The sequence below is a fragment of the Micropterus dolomieu genome, linkage group LG09 (assembly GCF_021292245.1).
Source record: "Micropterus dolomieu isolate WLL.071019.BEF.003 ecotype Adirondacks linkage group LG09, ASM2129224v1, whole genome shotgun sequence".
Lineage (NCBI taxonomy): Eukaryota > Metazoa > Chordata > Actinopteri > Centrarchiformes > Centrarchidae > Micropterus > Micropterus dolomieu.
In genome coordinates, this window is record NC_060158.1 from 11780443 (window position 1) to 11807189 (window position 26747).

Sequence of the window (26747 nt, forward strand, 5' to 3'; positions counted from 1 at the left end):
TTATCAGGTGGACAATTCAAAGTCCTTGAGCTTAAGGTTACATTTCTCAGGTAGAAGAGCCATGGCTGTGTAAATGGGTCACAGATTGTTATAGGCTGTGAGGACGGACACACCATAAAAAGTCACCCAGACAGGATGAAGGACAGCCTCTAACCAAATAGATGATAAAAATTGTTGCCCTCCGTCTGCTTTCCAGCATCATTCATCAAAAGACATTTTTATACTTCTCAGTTGCAGGGCACTGTTTAAAAGTGTCAATGTTTGCTTGATGTCCTGTGTTGCGGTGACTAATGTTGAATTTGTTTCTTCCCCCTCCAACCTCCCTTTCCTTCTCTCTCCCTGCTATACCTTTCTTTACTGCTACAGTTGAAGGACGGAGAAAGAGGGCTGGACAGCTGAGGAAGGGAGAGAAGCCACCTAAAACCAAGGAGAGCTTCACCCTCACCGTTATCCCCCTCCCCCTTTTCCCCCTTCACCCCCATCCCACCCCCTTACAAAAACTCTACCTGGTATCCACAATATCCCCTCCCTAGTAAACCTGCACGCCCCCTAAAGTTCTGATGGATCTGAAGATTCAGGGGGGAACCGCAACTCCACCCCCTCTTCTCTCAGGTGCCCCCACAGGGGAGCGAGAGAAGGAGGGAGGGGGTGGAAAGAAAGAAGAGGAGGAGGAGAAGAAGAGAGACAGAGAGAAGGAGGGAGCTGCCGCTGTCTCGTCTGGTACAGGAGGTGCAGGGCCAAGTGGCCCAGGAGGTGCCAGCGGTGACCAGTCTCATTTCTCCATCAAGGAGAGCAGCCTGTCCGAGGGCAATGTCAAACTTAAGATTGGACTTCAAGCAAAACGAACAAAGAAGCCCCCTAAGATCTTGGAGAATTATGTGTGCCGACCAGCCTTCAGGGCCACTGTGAGGCATACAGGGCGTGGAGGAGGCAGTGCTCGTGGAAACCGTGCAGGGGCTACAGGTGATGGGCCAGGCAGTCAGACCCAGAGTCCTTCACATGGTAGGGAAAAAGAGAAGGAGAAGGGTCCCAGTGTCAACAGACCAGCCCCATCATCTTCAACAACCACCTCTGCTAAAGCTCCTACACCACCTCCTCCTGCTCCTTCTACCGCCAGCACTATCATCCTGTCACCCTCCCAAGTGAATGGGAGTGCTCCAGCAAAAAGGGTAAGGAGGGAAAACATTGTCAGTTTATGTATTTTGATTCATAAATGGATTCACACTCTGCCAAAAGTGAACATTCAGCATTGAGAGTGTTCAACATTAGGGCTGGAAGATTTCACAATCACGATTAATTGAACATTTGATCTCGATTACGATTATTGAACGATTATTTTGTTTTTGAATGTTTTTTGTTGTGGTTTTTGACAAGGTTTGTGCTGTAAATATGCTCAGCTATTAAAGCTGGGTTTATTTATTCACAGATTTCACAAATCCGTTATCTAAATGTTAAGTAAAATGGTAATGATGACATGCACATTACAGACATAGTTCCCATATATTCGGTACATCGCCGCTGCTGAATTATGACCGCTGCTACTAAACTTTCACTCAATTATTTAATATCAATGCGGATCAAATGTTTTTCACCCGCACACTGTGAGAGCATGTTAAATCACGCTTTGCTAGCTTCCTCTCCTCATTCATCAAAGGACATCTATGAGACTGGTGCTTTTATAAGAGCAGCAGAGTTAAAGTTAGCGTACCTATATGTTTGCGTAGCGAGTGAGTAAACGAGCAAATGAGAGAGAGTGAGCGGCAGAAAGTGACGCTAAAAGCGAGTGAGTAATAAGTTGTCAGTCTGGCAGTAACTGCACAGTATAGGTCACAGTGTGTCCTTCATTAAAAGTCTGTCTGTTGTTTCCACAACTGCTGGAAAGTGAAGGCGGTTAGCGCAAATAACCAAAATTACTGACATGGGGAAATTACGTCTGTTAGAGGCTCTGACTTTCAGTTTCGATTACTTTTCAATTAATTGTCAAGCCTTATCACCAAATTATTATTTTTATTTTTCGTACATTCTTTTGTACATTTACCATACTTCCTTAAAATGTTATTATTCAATCGTCAGCAAGGAAGTGAACCACAACAAATTTACCCTAGTAATCACCGTGTTATTGCGCAGATAAAGAGCAGAGTATAAATTGTTCTTTAGTTTTCTTTGTGTTCTCTGTTGGCCTGTCTCTATTCATCATGTACCGCCCCCTCCAATCTCCCTCCGTCTGTGTCGTCTATCTTCTGTCTCTGCCTGGCCATGTCCTCTCCACCCCCCTTTACTGCGTGACCCCTCTCTCTAGCTCTCTGTATCTGTCCCCAACCTGACCCTGAAAAGTGTTATTGAGTTGAGTGTAACTTCCCCCACGGGTATGCCGGGGAAGCAACATTGGGCCAAAAATCGCATCAATGAATTGCAGTTTGTAAAGGGGTATAGAAACCTATTTTCTGATTGATAGGAGCAACTCGTTAGGTTCAGTGACATTAACACCAGAGTTGCTCTTGATTTTGCCACATTCCTCTCAATGTTGTCATTAGATGTCAGCGTATGACTTCAGTTGTAGTAGTAACTTTGTACATACATCCAGTTGGGCTGCACCCACCGATTTGCTTTTAAATTAACTAATCTAAGGATTATTTTTTTGAGAAGTTGATTAATCTATTGATTGATTTATCCAAAATAAATATCAAAAACATGTCTCATTAATATTTCATTCAATCATCATCCTGAAAAAGACACACATAAAGCACATTAGATTAATGATAATAGTGGCATATTTTAAAATTAGTCTAATTTCCTAGTCACTGCTGTGTTACGATATTAATATTAATATTAATAACAGACGCTGTTTGTCAGATGTCTGATCAGAAAAATAGTGGACCTCAAATTCAAAAGGATTACTGTGATGCTTTAATTTAATCACTGTATTTCAACCCTTTTCCTGAACTGGAGAATCAGTATGTTTTCTTAAAGCTGGGGTAGGCCATTTATTTCATAAGCATTTGTTTCTAATGTCACCACCCCAGAAGCACCAGCCCTACCATCCATGATATTTAGAAACTGGGTAGTGTATTTCTTAAATGTAATAATTATTCCTTAGTACCAGTTCTCATTAACCACCTGCCATCTTTTTTTTGCAGGGTTCACCAAAGTTGGATTGCAAGTCTGATACAAAGCTAGACACGAAAGCAGCCACAACCACATCTGAGAGGCCCCTTAACCTTCACCGCGCTCCACCAGACAGCAAAACGCATCCTTCTGGGAAGAAAACACCAACTCCACAACCCAACCCCAGGACATCTTCCCCTTCTCCACCACTACCTGCATCAAAAGAACCCAGCTTTGAAGGTGTTAAACCTTCTCAGTACACCTTCAGCACTGAAAGTCAAAGGGACAAGGACAAGGGGGTTCAAAATTGGGGAGCACCCACAGTCACCGAGAAATTAGCTCAACTCATAGCGACTTGCCCACCATCAAAGACCCCTAAGCCGGCGAAGCCCTTAAAGATTGACCCCGCTCCTCCTGTCCCAAGCTCAGGCTTTATGGCCCCCACAGCCAAGCAACGGGACAGGGCTATGGCCAATAGGAACACATATTCAAGAATGGTACACCTTTCTCCGCCACCTCCTGTATCACGACCTCCTGGTCGTCCCTATGGTTCTAGGAATAAAGACAATGTTATGGAAAATTCACCTATCCTGACACCACTGAGGAAGGAGGACACAGAAGGGGCTGGGAAAGCTAGTAGCAACAGCGCCAATAACATCAGCAGCAACAGCAGTAGTCGCAGCAGCAGCCCAGCACTCACGTATGGCAATAACCGCCTGTCAGCCATGTCAAAGGACATCAACAATGACAACAACAGTAGCATTTCAAAGCCACAGTCACGTCCAGCTCACTGCTTACCCCACACCACCTCTTCACCATCTTGTCCCATTTCATCCTCCTCCACCACCACAGCTGAGCAGAGGACAGTGAGTGCAGTGAGTCATCTGGGCTCCCCTGCTCCCTCACAAGGACACCATGCACGAGATAGTCCTGCCTTGGCAGAGGAAAGCAGTGCAAGTGAGATTGAGCAGGAGAGGGATAGCCCCAGAGACTTAACCAAGTGCCCTCCTCCAGTAGGAACAGGAAAGCCAGATGGAAAAGACAAGGGGGCTGGTAATCAGTCACTGCGGGGGAAGAGCTCTAGTCCAAGTAAGCGCAGTCCCAACCGGGATAGTAGCCGACCCGGTCGGACTAGCAGTCCTCCTGAGCCTGTAAGACAAAGGGCACCTTCTTCACCAGAGCTGGATGGTGAAGAAAGCCCACAAACGCCTCTTAGAGATGATTCCCCTGATTCATCCCTAGATTCTCCTGCAGAGCAGGACAGCAAACCCCTTAAAAAACGCAGGGGAAGGAAACCCCGCTGGACCCGTGTAATGAACAAGACTCAGTGTCAAAGAGCAGGCCAGGACAGTCCCTTCGACCAGAGCAAAACCACCATGCCTTTATCTTCAAGCTTGGAAATGCCATTGCCACCAGTGAAAAGACCTGTAGGCAGGCCTCCTAACCCAAATAAGGTGAAACCCAATCCTGTGCCACAAAATCCAGCATCACAGCTCTTCCCAACCCAGCCTAAAAAAAGAGGAAGGCCGAAGTCAAAAATGCCAAGGCTTGACGCCTCGACCCGTGGGTGCCTACCTAACAAGCTGGCTCCCTCCAAGGTCTTTTCATCTTTATTGAAGTCCAAAGAAGAGCAGGACCCCCCTGTTCTTCACCCAGAGGTAGACCTGAACCCTCCTAAACCAATACCTCGAAAACGTGGACGCCCCAAGCGCCTTCCTCCTACCTTACCCCAGGAGGGTCAACCTCCCACGTTGGCTCCAGAGGCAGGGGACATGGGAGACAAACGGTTCCGCAGCAAAGGAAATGGGCAGCTTATCATGAAAACTATTATAGGCAAGATCAATAAGATGAAAAGCATGAAACGGAAGCGTATTCTCAGTCAAATCTTGTTAGGCCCTAGAACAGAAGACATCCCTAAAGGCTCCACCAGTAGTGTGGTTGGCTCTGCGGAAGCTGCAACACAATCATTGTCCTCTCTGGCTGCTTCTTTTGGGGGAAAACTAGGGCCACAAATTAATGTCAGTAAAAAGGGCACAATATACATGGGTAAAAGGAGAGGCCGTAAACCAAAAGCAATGACTAATGCCACAGCTACAGCTCCACCAGAACCCTTCCTATCCCCAAATACCACTTCCCCTCTCCATCACCATCAATCACAACACCACCAGCTCTCCTCTTCAGAGGTCTTTCCCTCCCCCTCCCTCTCACAGTCTAGTGGAGGCCTAAGTCCCATCAGCGATGCCAGTTTTGTGGAGCCAGGCTCAGTGCACTTTGTAGGTCACTCTCACTATTCTAACCCCCATCATAGCCACAACACGTTTTCCTTCCCTCCTCCAACCTTTTCAGCCCCTAATCCTCGCAACCCAGGGCTGGGCCCAATGTCATCATCTATGGCCACAGCAGCTTCCCAGAAAAAGTCATCCTGCCGTGGATACCATCAGCACCACCATTATAGGCAGCACTTCCATTATCATAAGCTTTCGCCTCCCAGGCCGCTCCATCCCACCTCCCCTGCACCCCTCAGTGAGCTAAAAGAAGCCACTCCGTCACCAGTGAGTGAGTCACACAGTGAGGAGACAGTGCCCAGTGACAGTGGTATAGGAACAGACAATAACAGTACTTCTGATCGTGGTGAGAAAGCTGGAGGGGCGGGTGGCTTGGGTGGAATTGGAATGCCACCCGGGATGGGCAGTGGATTATTAATGCCAGGTGTCATCGGTTCAGCTATGGGTCCAGGGGTGGGCCTTAATTCCAGAGGCAGGCGGCGACACTCCACTGTGCTTATGGAACATCCCTCACCCTCTCCATCACCCCACGGGGCAAGGTCATCACCTGACCCCAGGAGATCTCACCCAGCAGCTCCTGCCTCCTCATTATTGGGACACAAAGAGAAACATAAGCACAAGTGTAAACGCCGCAGCCATGGGTGTCCTGGCTATGACAAGCTAAAAAGACAGAAAAGGAAACGCAAGAAGAAGTATTTACAGCTGCGCTCCCGGCGGCATGACCCAGACTTTCTTGCTGAGCTGGACGAGATTGTTGTGAGACTGAGTGAAATTCGGATAGCACACCGCACCACAGGGCACCGGCTTGGCAGTGGAATAGGCATGGCTGCAGGAACGAGTAGAGGGCCAGGAGTGGGGGGCAGGGCCAGTGGTGGCATAGGAGGCACAAGTGGCCCTCCTCCACATCATTATGTTCACAGGGACCTCCTGCCTACAATCTTCAGGGTTAACTTCGGTAGCTACTACTCCCATCCTGCATACTCCTGTGACCCATTGCACTATGTTCGTAAACCAGACATGAAGAAGAAACGGGGACGGCCTCCCAAACTGAGGGAGTCCATGTCTGAAGTTCCCTTTGTACCTGGGCTTGGATTTCCACTCTCCAGTGGAGGCTTCTACCACCCCTCCTATGGTGTTCCCTACTCTTCTGGGCCCCTGGGGTTGGGCTATTACAGAGGCTATCCTCCTGCTAGTACTCTGTATCCCCACCCACACCACCAGTCACCCCACACAGCTCCTTCCCACCACTCTCACCACTCACCGTCTTTCCCCCCTCCTCCCCCCACATCTTACATGCATCATCACCACCCATCACATCTCCTGCTGAACCCCTCCAAATTTCACAAGAAAAAACATAAGCTACTTAGGCAGGAGTACCTGGGAGGAGGAAGGTCCCCTGTTCTCTACCCACCCATGTCCTCTGAGCTTTCCTTCAACTGGCACCACAAACACAAACACAGACATAAACACAGGGAGCGCTGTGCTGAGGAGGACAGGGAGGAAGCAGCAAGAGGAGGATCAGGGAGTCGGGCTAGCGCAGGGATTTCTGACAGTGGAGCATCAGGGAAAGGAGAGCGCGTTGGTAGTTTAGGAATGGCAGAGTCTTTACAGCGATGCCGCTTTGGACGAGACTCCTCCAGCATCAGTGCCAGCAAGCAAGCTGCTGCCTCTTCTGCTAACTCCCCTTCTTCATCATCATCCTCATCTGCAGAAAGGTACAAGCGCAAAGAGAGCTCCATGTCCTGTCTTGGCCCCTCCAGGCTGGCACTGGGTAGCAGCTCAAAAGGCCACCACCCAGTGGAGTCCTGGTTCAGGATGGGCAGCTCTAAGGCAGACTACTCTAAGCTTTCACGGAGCCATGTGGCACCTGGCCAGGGTCCTTTCTCAGATGGACGGGCTGAAGACCCAGCAGGCTGCTCAGACAGTGAGGATGAGGAGCCTCTCACTCCTATGGAGGATGTAGAGCCTGGAACCCATGATTCTCCAAACCTCACAAATTTGTTTGCATCTGCTCTCACCCGCACTACACTGAAGGGGGGCAGGAGCAGAAAGACTGAGGTAGTCACAGAGAGCTCCAGCTTCTCCCGCATGGAACGGCCAATGAGGAAGGACCGCTCAACATCAGCAGAAAGAAGAGAGTTAGGTAAGTCTAATTTAGTTGAGCTAAATGTAATGAGTGGGCTGCAGCTGAGCACCCACCGATAAACTCATATACAGGTAACAACAGCATCTGCATAGTTAATTTAAAATAAAGAAAAGACTTTATAATAAACAGTAACATTAGCAGCAATGAGGTATTTGTATGTATTTGTTCTTTGACATTTCATTCAAAGCATTGAATTCCATATTGTTCATGTAGCCCTGTAAGCTTTGGAGTTTGCTGGCTGAACACAGAAAATCTTTTGACCCATATTAAACTTGGCATTGTTAAAGGTTAATGGAGTCAATTGTGCACCAAATTCATTTTCCAAAAATAGTTCGGATGCAGTTGTGTCAAGAATCCTGTGGCTGAATGTATTTGGGTGATGTATAATGAGCTTTATGACTTGGCACAGCTATGGTGCATTTGGAACAGTGTGCAATCAATTAGATCCAGCACTGATTCCAGGACTATGTTTTTGGGCAATAACCCTTTCAGACATTGCCATATGGCACAGCAAGTGGGCTCTCAAAACTTGGTCTCTGCTCTCTGAAAATCCGTCACAGTGCTGAGAAATTGTGTAGTGGTTACAACTGGAGAACCATCCATTACTCAGTTGTGGTTAGATCAAACATCACTTGAAAATGATCTGTTCTGACTCTGTAGCCCTCTCAGCTCTCCCCCATCTGTACAAAGAAAATACAAAGTAGACTGGGCCACTTATTTTAGTGAAAAAGTCCCCTTGAAAGACACAGTGACATCCCCTGTGCATACACTCTCTGACATTTGGTAGCTCTTACTAGTGGTTATGGGCTTTGTAAAAAAAAAGCTTTCGTAATGACTTAAACTGGCCCCTTTGTGAGTGTGGATGGCCGCAGTTGGCCACAGTTCATATAGCATTCCTGCTGGAGCAAAATGGGTGGAGTGTTTTGTTAACAAGCTATATTTAGTAGACATTTCCCTCAAAAGCCCACAATGTGATGCCTACACCCAGCACCTGGGCTGATCTAATGTTGCTGATGGTCTTATAAAGCCATGGTCTTGCTTTATAAGTGCGACTCCAAATGCCCCCTGACTAAGAATGATGTTCTTTGTGTGTGTGTGTGTGTGTGTGTTTGTGTGTGAGAGCAGTGGTAGGGTAGGTGTTTGTATTTGAATATTACCCAATTCATATGTGCATGTTAGTAAGTGAGATGGGAAGCTGTAAGGTCCCAGTTTAGGCAGCATGGTGCAGTTCAAACCAGGCCAGGGTAATCCTGGATTAGAGCTCAGGCTTTGGGGTCAACCAGCGGTCGCAGACTGCACCGTGAAGGTAGAGGAGGCAGAGGGTGAGGCTTTGCTGGCACACAAGAAAGTGGGGAGTGATGGAGGTAGATAGATGCATACTGACAAGAGAGTATGGGTAGAGAGTGATGTGGAAAAAAAGACTGTAAATGTAGCCAAGGATAAGGTGTAGCATAAAAGAGCAGGTGTGAATGTATATGTTTCCATCCAAATGTTTAGATTTTAAGTGAATTTCCAAGTCAGAAAAACAAAACAATAATAAATGTTTGTTCCCATTAACTACATAACTTAAGCCATGTACAACCTGCGTGTCCATACACTGGCTGACTCATGCATGATAACCCATCATGACCACATGTTCACACAACACATGGGACTGGGGCAGGGGCCAGACAGTGATTAAATCTGTTGTTCACTCTGATAAGCTCGCTAATCAGTCGTCCCCCTCTGACTCTGTCTTACCCGGTGACTTGGGTTACATGTGTGGCCTTCTTGATCTCACAGTGGCCAGTTTGTGTGGGTCGCTGATCATGGGGCAGCCTTCTTTAACTGAGCGTGGACTTGTTTGACACACAATGATGGTGTTAATAGACATATTACAAGTATAGCAGTATTTGTTACGATTCAGTCTGTTATAGTTGCGCTTGCTTGCTTGCATGCTTGCTTGCATTTTTAATATTGTTTTAAATCTGTGGCATTCTGTTCAAAACATTTGCATTGAAACACTTTTTCTTCTTCGACTAAAAATGGTGCAATTGGAGTATTAAAATGTTAAAGGACAATTCATATAGAATAAATTGAATGAAGTAATTTAAGTTTAAAGTTGTGGAGGAATAGGTTAGGTAAAGGGTCAAGGTTCTTAGAAGACCAGGGGGAGTATGAGATAAATTAAATTATGCAGAAATTTAAATTTCTGTAAGTTGTAATTAATAACCAAAAGTGAAAGACTATTTTGTCATTCAGAAAATGTTTGGCATGAATAGTAAAAAAATATCAAGTTCACATGTCCCTTTATCTTACCAAACTGTATACTTTTGTCCATTAGTTCACAAAGTTAAGACATTCACAGTGCAGTATAATCACAGCTGACTGTCTCAACTGTTGCCACTTACAAACCCTAAGAATTGTTAAAAATGTGTGCTGTGTGCTTTGATAATTAGTGCTACATATGCAGCAATAATTTTCTGTGTCTTTGACAAGGTTCATCAGGTATCCAGACAAGAGGTGTTGCCCTCTCGACCCCTGAAGGGCCTGATGGATCCCTGCACCATCGACAGCAGCAGCACCATCACCAACCTTCTCTGTTTCACTCCCACGGCTCTGCTTCCTCCTCCTGCCTCTCCCCCACTCAGGACTGTTGCCTGGATGCCTCCCTGCCCCACCACTCCCATCGGGTACAGCCATCCAAACACAGCCTGCACCACGTCAATAAAATCCTGCGTGCCAAAAAGCTGCAGAGACAGGCTCGTACAGGAAACAACGTGGTAAAGAAGAGGGGCCCCGGACGTCCCAGGAAGTACCCGTTACCCTCCCCGCCACCATCTCCACCACCAGTGGCTGAATTGAATCAGACTCGGCACAGGGATAGAGGAGGAGAACGGCCAGCCGGGGGCAGAGGGTGGGAGGGGGACACTGTGACAGATGCTATTGAGTCGGTAGTCCAAGGCCAGCATAGAAAAGGTCAGAAGAGGAAGCACTGGGACAGAGAAGGGGATGAAGAAGAAGAGGAGGAAATAGAGGACAGGGAGGTAGAAGAGACTGAGGAACGATTGCCGGACAGAGAGGAGAACCTGGGCAACCTGGTAGCAAGGTCCAAATCTGGGACAGGAAGAAGCTGGCTTACCCAGGACGAGCTCCAGCACTTTCGTGGGTAAGCAAATTTCCATTACATTGTTGCATATTAACCATTACTGACAAAGATTTACAGTGAGTACTAGGGCTAAAGTTTTGCTAAAGTTCAATATTCACTATCAGTCTATTTTTGACGGAAGCCACATCAAGCAGCACAGAGCAGATAAACCAGGCAGGAAGTCAGACACAGAACAGCATAGAGAATCCGGTTGATTTTCAAAATAAAACACCCATTGCAGACTCCCGATCATACATCAACAATAAACACAGTTAAAACAGACAAAAAACCCCCAATTTAACTAGATAGCTACTTAACCATGGTAGTATCATGAAAATCAAAGACAACTGAACAAATAAGCAAAATCTGAACAAGTCAGCAAAATCAGACAGGCAAAATGCTCTTATTCTGAAATGCTCCATGTGGATATGTAACGTTAGCCTGCAGAGAGAGGAACAGAGCAGGCTCACAGAGCGCTGTTATCTGTTGTTGAAGCACACAAAATCACAAATCAACAAAACGTCAACAACGTGTAGGCTAAATGGTCCGCTGCTGAAACACTTCAGTGTGAGTTCACGCCGGACAAAACCGCAGCACAGCTGCTGCCTGTGTCAATTCGGCTGGTGCCCTTATCCCACGTTTTCCTCTAGTTTTGTTTGTTGTTGGAAAAAGTACACGCCCTGTGCCCAGTCTGATTGGTGAGTAGGACCGTAACAGGAGAAGCATGGAGCTTGTGATTGACGAGCAGATCTGTCACACAAGGATGACAATGGAATGAATTTGTAACTTAATGGCTGTTTAAAACGGGTCAGATGTGCTGTGCATTTTAATTGCCGTCTTCACGATTAGCTAATCATGATCTTTCAAATCGCGATTTCGATTTGAAAACGATTAATTGTTCAGCCCTAGTGAGTAAATGCTGATGTAAAAAGGAACATTTAGTAAGTCCAGTCTTCACTAGAAACCAAGTCATGGTTCTATTTTTAGCTCAATGGAAAGCAAGCCAGATGGCCACTGCTCCCCAGAACAACCAGACACCGTCACCAGGGAACAAGCTCCGCCCATACCCATAACCAGCCAAAGGGAGAAGAGACCAGCCAGACCTCCAAAGAAGAAGTTCCAAAAGGCGGGCCTTTACTCGGATGTGTACAAGACTGAAGAGTGAGTCCAAAGAAATCTTACAATAAAATGTTACTTTTTTCCCTTCTAATAGTTCATTTTAGATATATCAAGATATCATAACAGTTTTTTTGTTTTTTTTTAACCATTTCTATGCCACATCTTGCAGTCCCCGGAGTCAGCTTCTGCAGCTAAAGAAAGAGAAGCTAGAATACATACCTGGGGAACATGACTATGGATTGTTTCCAGCTCCTATACATGTTGGTGAGTCTCAAATTAGAGCACTTTTTTGCACGGTGCCTCCTATTTTTAAAACGCAGGATTTGAGCAGGTATTAACAAAATTAACTGTCCCGTCTTTTAAAATACTTGACAAATCTAAGTTAATTATGTTTTCTGGTGCTGTAAAAAGTTGGTTTTATAAGCAGAATTCAAACATTGGCCTATCTCATGAAGTTTGGTTAGTCACTTTTGCTGAGTAAAAGCCATGACTACTCTTTTGACCTTCAGATTCAAAGGGCTTCTGATATAACTCATCAAAGCTATCCAGATAACTCAGTAAACCTGCTTCTAGGAACAGGACACTTCTTTTTTCATTAACCACAGGCCTGCATTTTCAGCGATGATAAGATGAAAAACACAGAGGGTCAATCTAATTATGAATATAACTAGGATTTATGCATATTGTCAAAAATGACTTCCTCTCCCCTGCTTTGTTTTTTTTTTTTTAGGAAAGTATCTGAGACAGAAGCGCATTGATTTCCAGTTGCCTTACGACATCTTATGGCTGTGGAAACACGATCAGGTGATCAATCATGTTGAGCACTAAGTGTTTTTAGGGTTTTCTGTTCACTGTAAATTTATGACGGATAGTTTCAAAAGGTAAAGCCCCAGTGAAGGCTCACATTTGTTTATGTCGTTAAACCTCTTTTACATTTATCATTCTGTTTTTGTGTTTCAGCTTTACAAGAGGCCTGATGTCCCCCTTTATAAAAAGATCAGATCAAGTGAGTATCCGGCTTTGTTTCAGGGACCCAGTCAGAATGTAATTCGTGGCCTGATTAAATCATGTGCTTGCATTTCTTTGTTTTGGTTGCCTTGGTTGCTTTAACTGTTGTAGTTCTTGTGATCAATTACATGCATTGTTTGCAAAACAGGAATTAAAATATTTGATGCTCTCACTGCTGGTCACACTTCATGATAGTGTCAGTAAATGTAAAATTGTAATTTCCCCATTTGCTTCACAGATGTCTATGTGGATGTGAAGCCTCTTTCTGGTTATGAAACAACTACATGCAACTGTAGACCACGCGAGGATTCGACTGAAAAATGCTGCCTGGATGATTGCCTGAATAGGTAAAGATAAATCCCGGCATATAATGGCGGCTTTTAACACTTGGATCTTATTATTGTTCAAAATACAGTACTCTGGTTTAGTCATGTTTGTCTAGGAACGTTGTTGTAAAGTTGTTTGTTAAGTAAACAAAACATGTGTGAATAGAGGGTCATTATAGTGTTGAGACAAAAGAATAGCAGCCTCATTTTCCTGCTTCCCCAGGATGAGTTTTGCTGAGTGCTCTCCCAGCACCTGCCCATGTGGTGATCTGTGTGACAACCAACACATCCAGAGACATGAGTGGGTCCAGTGTCTAGAGCGATTCCGTGCTGAGGGCAAGGGTTGGGGTATCCGTACCAAGGAGTCACTTCGCTCTGGACAGTTTATCATCGAGTACTTGGGAGAAGTGGTTAGCGAACAGGAGTTCAGGTGAGACAATCGTGGTCACGTATTATTCAAGAAATTGTTATTGGGTGTTTATTCTGCATCTGTCTTTCTGCCTGTTTCACTTCCTCAGTTCAGGACTTGACATGGAAATTAATGAAAACCTCTCTTTGAATCTCCCACCCCCTCTCTCGTACCATCTTTCAGGAGCCGTATGATGGAGCAGTACTTCTCCCACAGTGGCCATTACTGTCTGAATCTGGATAGTGGCATGGTGATTGACAGCTACCGAATGGGCAATGAGGCGCGCTTCATAAACCACAGCTGTGAACCCAACTGTGAGATGCAGAAGTGGTGGGTATCATGGCAGCTTTAAACCCGTACCGTCCTAATGTCCTTGTGGTGGTTTTATGTTTTCACCAGAGCCCAGATTTGGCTAAGCCTGTTGATGCACAAGCATGAGCAGTTGCCACAAGTTGTTAAGGACGGATAATTGAGCCAGACTTAAACTGCATCACTGACTTTGATGACAAAGAAAGCTTACCTCTTTCACTCGCACTATGGTAACGGTAGTGTTAACTTACATTAGGAGTACAATAAGAGTATGGTTTACCATTTAAAGGGGCCATGTGGTTTTGTTGTAATAAAACAAAAATTATGTTTACATTTATTGTTAATCACCACAACGGACGGTGTACCCTTGAGTTCTAACAAGTGTTTCAAGTGCATTTCTTTTCTCATAAAACATTTGCAAAGCCTCTAACTGAATTCACATTTATCGCTTTTGTAGTCAAATAACATCAATGTGTTTATTTTAAATGTATTGTTAAAGGGAAGAAAAAAGTATCTGGGGAAATATCAGAAAAGCTGGAATGGCATGTTCCTATCCGTGTTTGATTGACAGCAGCTGGCAGGCTGCCAAAGTGCTAGTGTTACACCCTAGGGCATGAGAGACAAAGTAAAAAAACAAACAAAACATGCCCACATGTCAGTACATGGGCAGACGGCGTGACCAAAAAAACATTTGCAGGTGCATTTACATGCTGTTTAATGTGCTGCTTGTAATCTGTCTAGCCTGCAAACTGACTTTAGCTGTGAACTTTTTATTCCGGTGAATATTTGTTTGGCCGCTTGTTCAACAAGCTAAGGTGCAGGAAATGACGTTGTTCATGTTATGTTTTGTTCATGTAAGTTAAATAAGAAGGAGACTTGTTTGGGTTGTTGTTTTGTTGTGGCTCTTGTGTTGTGTAGCAGGCTGCTGTCTGGCTTAGTGTGACCGTCTGCTCAGCCTATGATGGAACACTGAAATGTGAGATTTGATTGGCTGTGTCAATCTACATAGGTGGATACCGAAACTGTATTCTGTCGAATTGATGCAAAACCAGTGGGTGCCATCATGAAACAGATAACTTTAAAATGTAAATTTCTCCCATTTGTTTTTAGATTTCTTCTAAAAGAATAAATGAATTACAGAGCCGAAAAATGCAATTTATTTTTAGGTGGATGTATTTTAAATGTATTTTTAATACATTTATTAGCTTGCAGTCTTCTTCCCTATCTTTGTTGGCACATTGCGGCATATCTTGGCATGTTACCGCCACCTGTAGATCAGTGGAATAGTCAGTGTATCGCGTCGTCCGCATGTGTGTCCTTGGTGAGTGCATGAGACAAACAAGACGGGGAACCATTAAGGACTGTCTGGTACCAAGGCCTTGCACCACGCCAAAAGACTATATGAAAGAGGCAGACAGTGTTAAACAAGAGATGCTGAGAATCTTGCTGGATTGTTGTGAGAGGAGAGTGGGAGAAGCTGATGGAAAATGTTCCAGCTTGATAATTCAGTATTTTGTTTTCCAAAAGCTTCCGTCATTTATGGTTAACGAACTGGAAAATACTAGCCCATTACCTAAATAGTTTCAGTTAATTGCTATCTGTTTGTGTGCCTGATGATTCGTGTGAGCTGGGTAATTTCGTTCTCACTCTGTAAGAGGCAAACTGAGTATAGTGAAAGTACCAGAAATAAGATGAGATATTCAGCATAGAAATAATACTTTTGGTACTGTATGATCCAAGTAGAGACAAGGCCAGCCAAGCCACAAAAAGCCCTGCTACAGATATTTTATTCTTGACTCCATACTCTTGATATCAGAAAACAAGGGTTACATTATAAGTAACGACATGTTATAATAAATCTTGTGGCTATATATCACTGTGTGTACTTTAATTCATGTTTTTTGAAGTTGCGTGAATTTATTTCAGCTACACAGTTAAACCACTTAATCCAAAGGTACGGATAAGTAGTCTAGTTTGGTGGTATTGTGTTGTCCTAGTTTTCGTATCTTACACAAGCACTAAAAGGGACACGTGTAGCAGGTGCACTTCATTGTAAATTAGAAGGCTCTGCCTCAAAACCCCAACCTTATTAATGTGGTTGTGTGGTGGTAATCTGATGAGATCACCTCAGTCAGTCTGCCAGTGTTCAGAGACCTAAATGGCTTAAAGGCCTTGCACCACGCCAAAACAATTCACTGGTTTCCTGAGGGATTGTTCTCACAGCATGGCTAAATCCACTGCAATTGGAGAGACCTGGCTGAGCAGGCCTCCCTGTGCCTGACTTTTATAAGTGCAACCTACTTGGATTTTTCTTCAGAAGTGGTTTGCCTGTGTATGGGAAATCTGCAACATGTGTCACAACAGTTTAACTCTCAGAGGGATTGATTGTGGACAGCTAATGAACTAAGAGAGTGGACTATCAAACGGTACCCTCTGCCCTCCAGCATAGACCAGCTCATAATCTAGGGCACTTGTCGGTGTATGTGTGTGTGTGTGTGTGTAATGTAGAGTGGCCGGGCTGAAATAAAAACCTCCACAAGGATGGAGGATTTTCAGCACAAAGCCTGACGAGTCATCCATCTTGTCACAGAAGAGAGATTACATGCAGCCTGGCCTTAGATACAGCTGTAGTGCCTGAAGACAATGCGCTGAACCAGCTTTTTACCCCTATAGAAGGCATAAATTATCAAGTGGCTGGCAAACAGAATAGTGTGCTTTATTCTTAGAATAATGGTGAAACGCTGGAGCAGTGCTTCGTTTTGGAGAGGGGTAAAATACGGAGGACAACTTATTGAGCGGTTGCCAAATCGAGCAGATGAAAACGGGGGCAGTCCTGTTCTCTTTTTGTTCTGATTTTTAAAATGCCTCAATGTAATTGTCATTGTAACAGAGATGGTTTAACATAATTTAAAGTCAAGACAGAAACCTGACTGCAAACTTGACTAAAGTGGTAGTATATTATTTACTTACACCCCTGTTACACAAAGCTGACTGTTTGTTTCAGTTGTTGTTAAGAAAAAGACTCATCTCAAGCTCACAGCTGGCCCATGGAAGCACCAGTAATTGGCTAACAGGAAAGCTTGACCTGAAAATTATATGATTTTCCATTACTTTAGTTCAGAGATGAATTGATAACTATTTTTAATGCGTTCTAGTGCAAGTCAATATGATATCATCTTGAACATTTATCAGTAAACCACTCCTCTAAACGTAGACAGTAAGATCCAGTAACCTTCTGAGGCCATGTGCTCTAAATTATCTTTCCTAAAATCCTTCAACTTTCTTGTCCTTTAACTTAAAGTAAATGTGAATGCTTTACACACTCACTCGACTCCACTGTGGCTTCTGTGTCTAAGGTCGGTGAATGGGGTGTACAGAATTGGTCTCTTCGCTCTCAAGGAGATCACCAGCGGCACTGAGCTCACCTATGACTACAACTTCCATTCCTTCAATACAGAAGAGCAGGTGAAGCACCACTGACCATCTTTGACCTCCGCATGGAATAACACTTTGATATTTTTCCATTTCATGTTCAGAGCTATCATCACAGCTGCACAACTCATCGCTCTTTTTGCGCTTTCTTTTCTCTGCTCTACAGCAAGTGTGTAAGTGTGGCTCCGAGAGCTGCCGGGGTATCATTGGCGGGAAGAGCCAGCGTATTAACGGTCTTCCTCCGAAGGCAGGAGGGACTCGGCGTCTGGGTCGACTCAAGGAGAAGAGGAAGTCCAAACACCAGCTCAAGAAACGAGTGAGTCATCAATGTACATAAAAATACGGACTACTTGTGTTGGTATCAATTTACTGGTACTCATCATATAATACTTTAGTTAGAGAAAAGCAATCATTTTATAGCAAAAAACATTGAAGTTTCCATTTCTGGAGAAAGTACACTTCAGAAAATAAGTGTTGTTGAAAGTTTTTTGTCTTAAAACACTGGAAAAGACAATATTTTGATTGAGATTTAGCCTATTGTTATCTAGCAGAAGCTAATTGCCTGGTATATAAAAGATTTCTCTAAATGTGGCAGTGTCTTATTAAATATCAAGTGCTGTGTCTATGTAGGGCATGAATGTGTCTATGTCTCAGAGGTACTCATTTTGGGACACAAGGTGTCTAAAAGTAACTCAGAATACCTTGAAGGGTATACTTTTGTATTAGGGCTGAATAGTATGACCTAAAATAAAAAAAAGGATTATGTTTAATATTTATATAAAATATACACATTTAGAAGAAGTTGGCAATGAAACAGGAGTAACATGTAAGTTCATAAGCTGAGGGGTGTTCTCCATTAAGATAACGCTTTAATACAACTTTCTTTATCTTCAGGAGGAAGAGTCAAGTGACAGCAACAAGTTTTACCCCCATCTCATGAAGCCCATGTCCAACAGAGAGAGGTAAACACTCACACAAACTGACACATAAGCAACACATAAGCGCAACTGATGTTTGGTGCACACGAGCATGATCACACTGTATTCCATTTGTTTCCTGCAAATTGTGGACTGGAGCTGATTACACATAATAATACCGAATATAATATTATAACAAACAAATAAAAAAATGTTATCAGCCCACATGTATTGGCTGATACCAGATTGCATTTTTATACCGATGCAAAACAGGTTCCAGTTTTCACATATGGCTTCCTCTAGGGAATTTTGTTCTTTTGCTCATATTTCAGGTGTATTAAGTGACACACTTGTTGCCAAAGGGGTTTAAAAAAAAATGCATATTTCACTGATGGTAGATGGAATGCTGACACATTTCTGCATCTCTAATCAGATGTTTTAATGCAACCTATGACTTTATGTTGCAATATTTGTCTAAAACAACATATCTGAATTTATAATAAGTTAAATAAATTCCTCTAAATTTCAGTACTTTCTTAACTGAATTGTGTAGTGGTATTTAAGATTTCAAATTGAAAGAATCTTCCACTAGAGAGGAAAGTACATTTGACATACGAAGTATTAGATGTGAGTTTGTGTTGGCCATCTTCACATTTCTGTCCTTTTCCCCTCTTTCAACAGGAACTTTGTGCTGAAGCACAGAGTGTTTCTCCTGAGGAACTGGGAGAAGATGCGGGAGAAACAAGAGCTGCTGAAGAGAGAGGGTGAGAGAGAGAGGGACGCCAGCAGCCTGTCCATATATACACGCTGGGGGGGAGTCATCCGTGACGACGGCAACATTAAGTCAGGTGAGTGTATAAGCTTAGAGGCGTGGAAAGAAAGTGATATAAATTTAAGAAAGCAAGAAAATTTGAGAGGAATTTTGTGGGAAAAAAACTCTTTTAGTGTCATGTTAGTTAAGGCAACACTGTCATGTACATGTATTTTGTGAATTTATTTTTCTCGCTTTGAACAAACTTGCTGAGTAAAATTGCGTAAAAACTTGAAACATCATGCTTGCGCCCTGTTTCCAGATGTGTTCCTGACGCAGTTCTCGGCCCTGCAGACATCGCGGTCGGTACGCACGCGGAGACTCGCCGCTGCTGAGGAAAACACAGAAGTCACACGCACTGCTCGCCTCGCACACATCTTCAAGGAGATTTGTGACATGATCACCAGCTACAAGGGTTAGTGTCTATATTGAGAAATATATAGTGTGTGTGTGTAGTAGTAGAACATGTAACCTACTATTGTACTATTCTGGTACAGTACATTCTCATTAGTATGACCTCTAGCCTGATCTGAGGTCTGATCAGGGCTTTAAAACACATCTGTCAGTGCCTCTATGTTAATATCTAATATTCACTGAAAGATAAGGCTCTATGATTGAGAAATGATGACAGGAATGTTATTCTTTTGTCTTTCCTCAGATTCAGCTGGCCAGACACTTGCTGCTCCGCTGGTAAACCTCCCATCCAGGAAGAGGTACAAGTGTGCAAAAGGGACAACCCTACATTTTGTCTGGTTCATTGATTATGTTTTACTAGTGTCACTAGCAGAGTTACTGTGTTATCTCGTCTATCAGTGTACAGCACCCACATTGTGCAACTGTTTCATGTTGTGCCACATTTCAGCCGTGACAGCCTGTGCTTTGGTTCTTCTCCAGTATTGATAGTAATCGCTTTGTGTCTAAACAATAACAGCTGATTATTCTTTTTTGGCTACATGGGATTAACACTGTCTTGGTCGGTGGATGTTGTTTCCACTCGGCCGCCCTTATAATCTGTAGACTCATGGATTTATAAGCACCAAATGTTTTGAAATATTGGTGATTTTATGGATGCTCAGACAGTTTTAAAATTAATGTTTCAAATGTTTTTAAACCAGATAAGCCAAGACTAATCCTGCTGTTCTTGTGTGCCATTAGGAACAGCCAGTACTATGAGAAAGTGTCTGACCCTCTGGACCTGAGCACCATCGAGAAGCAGATCCTCACCGGCCACTACAAGACTGTTGAAGCGTTCGATACTGACATGCTCAAAGTGTTCCGCAATGCTGAGGTAGGAAGGTGTCCCATCAGTTGCTAACATTAATGCCCCCTTGCTATTTAGAATGAGAACTGCAGAAAGAGCATTTGTGTCCGCTTACATTCATAATTGAATAGTTCTGTCAGTTGAGCAGCCTGTTGCTGTGAGAAGAACTGAGTATTTTAAAGGATGGGTAATAGGTTACCAAAACTGAACAACAACAGCGCTTTGCGACTGTAAAGTACCAGGAACTATGGAACCTGAGGTACTGAAGTCTGGATCTTAACTAGGAATTAAAAGACCCTATTAAGCATTCCTGTTTGCATTTTCACTGCGTCTGATCCAGAAGTCCAATGACAGATTGCCACTCCCTCTCCCTCACTCACTTGCTAGCTCTCTCAGCTCTCAGTTTATTTGCATGCTCTCTCTTTCTATCCCTTTCTTTTTTAATGGTAATAAATGACAACAGCAAATGTCCACCTCTTGTCCTGATAACGATACTAGTCGCACCCAGAACTTTATTGTTTTGTAAGCTGACAGGAGTTGTAGTTGCCATGGCATCTATGTTTGACCAGTCAGCGACATTAACCCTTGCAAGCATCGCCTACCGCCGGAGCAGAGACCTTTTTGTAGACTTGGAACTATCGTACATGACATAAATTTAGTCCCTGGTTCCTCTGTAAAATGTTGATCTAAAACACAAGTTTAGATCCTGGGTTCTTCGTCCCCTGACAAGGTTCCTACTGTGGAAATGTCCTATTAACTGGTGCTGATGGATAAACCCACTGCCAAGAGACTCAGATCTGATTTTGAATTCATTTCTGCCAACATTATAACATCAGTTAAATGAATCATCATGAAAATCTGTTTATCAAACTAAATGTTTAATCGGTGTTATAGATCTTCCCTACCCGTCAGATTTATGTCAACAATCATTAGATAGACCATTATGATGATTAGCATCTGCAGCATTTAATGATAAACACTGATAATAAGAACACTTGTGAGTCTCCAGAGATTGATCCCAGATGTGGAGAGCCCAGTCAATATCAGAAAGCCTCATCAAAATGATCATTTAAGCCATTATTGTGCGGCTCGAACACATTTTTTCCTCCCACTCAGTCAGTTCCTTTCTTTCCTCCTGTCTCACACACAAACACCTCCCAAATGGGATATAACTCCATGACTGCTGATCTTTTGCACGCACGTTGCAGGCCCTTTTGATTTACATCTGTATAGCTAAGCAGTTTAAACAAGTGCCACTTGAAACCTCTCAGAGGAGCTTAGTCTTGCAGTCAGAGAAGTTTGAAGTGGATGTCTGAATTACATTCAGCCTTTGGTGAATGACCCTTTTTGCCAGGCTGAAAAAGCGTGAGGGGAATGTGGTTTATTGTTACACTGACACCTGTGGGTTGTAGCATTCTGAAATTCTGTCAGCTGAATGCATCTTTCTGCCAGTGACCTTTGTTCTGTGGGAAATTGCCAGTAAACCTTCAGATAGATCAGCTCAGAGGCTTGTCTGAGTGACTGAATGATGAGGGTATAATTCTGGGGTCAAATGAGCATTCTTCTGCCTTTATATATGATTTATGTCATCTCTTTATGCTGTTTGTGAGGTCTTGTTGTCCTTGTACCTTGCGTCAGCACACCGTCAATAACAGATTCACTAAAATGATTTCCTGTTAATGTACTGTTTTCGGCAAGAAAATAAAGCAGCTGCATTTACAACTTGTCTCGTGTTCCCACCAGAAATACTACGGCAGGAAGTCATCAGTAGGCAGGGACGTCTGTCGGCTGCGGAAAGCGTACTACAGCGCTCGTCATGAAGCTGCTGTCCAGATTGATGAGATCGTGGGCGAGACCGCCAGTGAGGCCGACAGCTCGGATTCACTGGAACGTGACCATGGCCACCACCACGGAGGAGCTCATGACAAGGACGACGACGTCATCCGTTGCATCTGTGGAATGTACAAGGATGAAGGCCTGATGATCCAGTGTGAAAAGTGCATGGTAAGAAGCAAGGTGTCAAACATGTGTACCTGGGGAAAAAAAGCAAGTGAAAAATATCAATTTTTAGTAGCTAGAAAGAAAGATGCATTTCTTTTTAGCTCACTGGCTGATAGGTTACATCTGTTTTAGAGAGAGCTTTCTCTTGAGACTTCACCTAACTAAGGAGTACTTTGTCAAGAAGGTTTGCCAAAGGAGAGTGTGCAGTCAGTCAGTTATTTTTAGACAAAGAAAACAAGGAGGGTAACAAATATTGTTGGAGCCTAAGTTCTGAAACAATGAATCAAGGAAATTGTTAAAAATGTTATATAGACTCAGAACGTCGCTGTTCTTTTAAAAATGAGCCACTGCTAATACCAGCTGGAGAATAATCGATGAAACTATACATTTGTGCTTGTACAAAAATTTTTTTGTCACTCTAGGTATGGCAGCACTTTGACTGCATGCGGCTGGAGACCGAGGTGGAGCACTACCTGTGTGAGCAGTGTGACCCTCGGCCAGTAGACAGGGTATGTCTCTCCCCTCGATGCAGCCATGAACGTTGAACTTAATGTTGTGTCCAAAACAGTTTTCATTCTCACGACAGACACCAACTTCTTCCATCTAATCTCAACCATATATGTGTTATTGTTGTTATAGGAAGTTCCCATGATACCCCAGCCTAGCTATGCCCAGGCCGGCTCTGTCTATTACATCTGCCTGCTTAGAGATGACCTGCTGCTACATCAAGGTATAGAAACAGTAGAAACCAGCAATCATGTGCTTGTAAATGCTTGTAAATGTCCAGTTTATGCACTTTTAGAGCAACTTTACACCCCCTAAAAATCTTGTTTTTCCAGTTTAACTTCTCGTCTTGCTGCAGTGATGTACATGTCATCACTGTTGATGTGGTCAAAGGAGCAAGAGAGCACACCTCTGACCACATCATACTACACCCAGAGATGTTGGGAGTGAACAGACGTGAAACAGGCTTGAAACTGTCAGCCAGTGAGGGCAGAGAAACACTGATTATCAGCCTTTTGTTAGAGGTGCCCTGTGGAGTTAAGTTTATATTGAGTGTTACCCACCAAAACACATTGTGTGTATCGTTGAGGACAAATATGTTTGCATTTCCTTCCTCATGAAACATTTGCAAAGCAGAAGTTATTTCCAGCAGTATTTACATGAATGTTAACTAGCTTGCAGTCTTCTTCATTCACTTTTCTAGCACATTACAGTCACCTTTGGTGCAGTGGAATACTGTGAAACCATTGCCAGGACACACAAAATGGGTACCCACTCATAATAAAACTGCTCCACGGCACTGCCTGAGGTCAGACACTCCAGACAAATGTATTGTATCACAGGGTTAGTGTCTCTAATGCAAGTTTGCTATGCGTTATTGTTGCCTTTAAACGTTTTGACTTCCCAAAATTCTGGCAAAGTTTTTATTGTACTCAGATGTTATACTCTCCCTGTCAGGTGACTTTTGTATCAAGCAGTCAATTTCTTCACCGTCGCAGACAAGTAACCTGTCAGCATCTGTGTCTTGTGTGCAGGGGACTGCGTGTATCTGATGAGAGACAGCAGACGCACACCTGAGGGTCAGCCTGTCAGACAGTCTTACCGTCTCTTGTCTCACATCAACCGAGACAAACTCGACATCTTCCGAATTGAGAAGCTCTGGAAGAATGAAAAGTAAGTTCTTTAGATGTAGTATTTTGAACAACTAGCATGATGTTTAACATACTGTAGATACCTGCCAGTGAGAAGAGTTATATGTATGTTGTAGTAACTGCTTGTGGTTTATTACATTGTTTAATTTGCTGGCCTTTTCTGTATACAATCAAAAAGGGGTGAGAGGTTTGCCTTTGGCCACCACTACTTCCGGCCTCACGAGACGCATCATTCTCCATCACGGCGTTTCTACCAGAATGAGTTATTCCGCATGCCGCTTTACGAGATCATCCCCCTGGAGGCAGTGGTGGGAACCTGCTGTGTCCTTGATCTCTACACTTACTGCAAGGGTGAGGGGAGACACATGTGTGCAAACTTACACATGCCTGTTTAGATTTTTTCCGTACTGAATTGGTAATTATTTCAATAACTGCTGCTGAGGTATGCTTGTTGCTTGCTTTAGTGAAGCTCAGGGAGCCCTAGAAAATGCATATGTGCTTGTCCGCTGCCAAGTGTGAATGTTTGTAAATATGAATGTGAAGCAAGACAGTGCAGATAAACGTCTAATACAAAGCGTATTTCTTCTTACAGGACGGCCAAAGAGTGTAAAAGAGCAGGATGTGTACATCTGTGATTACCGCTTGGACAAGTCGGCTCACCTGTTCTACAAGATCCATCGCAACCGCTACCCAGTATGCACCAAGCCATATGCCTTCAACCACTTTCCCAAGCGGCTGGCACCCAAAAGGGACTTCTCGGTGAGAGTGGTGGGGGTCCTGACAGGGTGGGGCTGCTGCTCTGGGATCTATTACTGATTTATAAACACTGAAAGATATTTTAAGAGCGGAGGTAATATTACAACCCTGGGCACATTTTGCCTCTTCACCATATCTCGCTGAGAGTGTTTACGCACTCTCAGCGAGACACAAAAAGTACAGCACAATCACAAAAAGTGAAAGTGGGCACAACCAGAAACAAATAAGAGAAACCTCACCTGCTCTTTGTTACTTGTTTGACAACTATATATTTGTGTGTGGCTAATTATGCCCAATGTAAATTGTAACAGGGAAAAAAACAGACTTGAAGAGACATGATAGCATCCCATGCAAATTTAACTCACAGGAATTATTTTAGGCTGCAAAGCGAAGTGAACTAAAAAGTGATTTCCTTGTCAGTTCTTAGCTTTTAGCTTAATGTTTTTAACTTCTGTTTAGTTTTGTGTGTTTTTGCCTCAATGGAGGACCACATGGATAAGTTTCACTGCATTGAATTATATCAAGTCTGTGTCAGGTAAATTAAGATGACTTCCCAAAGCTGTGTTGCACTGATGTTATTGTCTAACTGTTGAACCATCTGAAACCGGTATATAAAACCATGAAAAGTATTTGCAAACACTTGACTAGGGTCTGATTGTGACATTTTTGCAGCCTCACTACGTTCCTGACAACTACAAGAGGAACGGGGGTCGTTCTGCCTGGAAGAGCGAACGACCCAAAGGAGCCGGGGGCTGCGAGGACGACGCCTCTTCTTGCGACCGGGGTGATGATTTCCCACCTGAGACTGAAGATGCGAGAGGAGTGGAGGACGACTTGGACTTGGCTCCGGAGGATCCTGAACTTCTTTCAGCCAAGGCCAGAAGAGCGGAACTGGAAGGGGAGGGAGACGAGGATGAAGATGAAGAGGAGGACGAAGAGGAGGGGCAGGACGCCGAGGAGCGCAAGGAGCTGGAGGAGTGCTCAGAGAGGATAGGAGAGATGCTTGAACTCCCGTCGTCCTCTGCCTCTTCGCCACTACACCACCCAGTGTTGGGCAGAAGAGAGGCCCAGAGGGAGCGCCTCAACAAAATTCTGCTGGATCTGCTGCACCGAACTCCCAACAAGAATGGTGAGGGACCGGGAACAAAGCAGGGGGGTAGGTCAACCGATACATTAGGGTTAAAGTTTCATATCACTTTCTGTGACGCATCATTTCAACATGTTATGATGATAACATGATAATCCTTTTTTTGTACTATTTCTGAATGTTCAAAGCTGGAGCAAGACACTGTCCATTAGAAGGAGTGGGGGGATAAAGGCGAAGCAAACTACAGCTCAGATTTGGCTGTCATTCATATTTATGTTAAATTCTTGTTAGCATTCATCTGATGCTACATCATCAGATGGGAACCTCAGGTTTACTTTGTTTCAGTCCCTTCCTCCCATCCAGTGTCTGTTGTTTCATAGCTGACAATATTATCAAAAAGTATCTAAATCCACACCAGCTTCTAACATTCAGTGGCTAACCTCAGTGTTTAAAGGATAAGTCTGGTGATGTGCTGTTTTTTTCCTAAAGACCCAACAATGAATTGATCCTGCTAACGATTTTTGTCTGTGTAGCCAAAACCTGATACAGCTTATTCCTCTGTTCCATAGCCCTCCATTGTTGGTCCTTCATTACAATAAACATAGGCATAATTTATTTTGAGTCAATCCCAAATACACCGTTCTGCTCCCACAAGCTAGAGCACCAGAGTATAATCCACCACTGAAAATCGTCCCCAGCAGGACTGTTCACCGATGTTTGAATGATGTTTGCTAAAAACCACAGTGGCCAGCTGTTTAAAGGAATTACCAAGCTTTTTTTATCTAAATTACTTTATTTTTATTTTTATTAATAAGTTTGGAGCTGAGTGCCACAGGGTCTTTCCCTTGGATTTGTTGCCAGCCTTATCCTGCAGCTGCTTCACAGTAAAATTCTTCCAAAGGCACCACATGCCCTGTAGTCAAGTGTAAAGCATCTGCAGGAAGCGCCTACTGATAAAGCAAGATATAAAGAAACAGATCAAATTTGACTTTT

At 43.7% G+C, this 26747-nt stretch overlaps 1 protein-coding gene across 7 annotated transcripts in view; it reads left to right on the top strand.

Annotated features, from left to right (window-relative positions):
* Positions 1-26747, top strand: part of ash1l (ash1 (absent, small, or homeotic)-like (Drosophila)) — a 33510-nt gene that overhangs the window by 3965 nt on the left and 2798 nt on the right. For 4 of the 7 annotated variants that reach the window (XM_046057924.1, XM_046057923.1, XM_046057926.1 and 1 more), the window contains exons 3-26: positions 367-1169; positions 3138-7533; positions 10015-10684; positions 11651-11824; positions 11952-12046; positions 12513-12586; positions 12743-12788; positions 13029-13137; positions 13340-13546; positions 13709-13855; positions 17191-17299; positions 17433-17582; positions 18161-18228; positions 18865-19031; positions 19257-19409; positions 19653-19707; positions 20150-20282; positions 21999-22259; positions 22679-22765; positions 22896-22986; positions 23795-23933; positions 24090-24262; positions 24504-24670; positions 25340-25823. In XM_046057924.1, the coding sequence (XP_045913880.1) occupies positions 561-1169; positions 3138-7533; positions 10015-10684; positions 11651-11824; positions 11952-12046; positions 12513-12586; positions 12743-12788; positions 13029-13137; positions 13340-13546; positions 13709-13855; positions 17191-17299; positions 17433-17582; positions 18161-18228; positions 18865-19031; positions 19257-19409; positions 19653-19707; positions 20150-20282; positions 21999-22259; positions 22679-22765; positions 22896-22986; positions 23795-23933; positions 24090-24262; positions 24504-24670; positions 25340-25823 (8764 nt within the window). In that variant the 5' untranslated portion in view covers positions 367-560. The remainder of the gene's footprint in view (positions 1-366; positions 1170-3137; positions 7534-10014; positions 10685-11650; positions 11825-11951; positions 12047-12512; positions 12587-12742; positions 12789-13028; positions 13138-13339; positions 13547-13708; positions 13856-17190; positions 17300-17432; positions 17583-18160; positions 18229-18864; positions 19032-19256; positions 19410-19652; positions 19708-20149; positions 20283-21998; positions 22260-22678; positions 22766-22895; positions 22987-23794; positions 23934-24089; positions 24263-24503; positions 24671-25339; positions 25824-26747) is intronic. The other 3 variants (XM_046057927.1, XM_046057928.1, XM_046057929.1) reach the window with 1 other exon arrangement.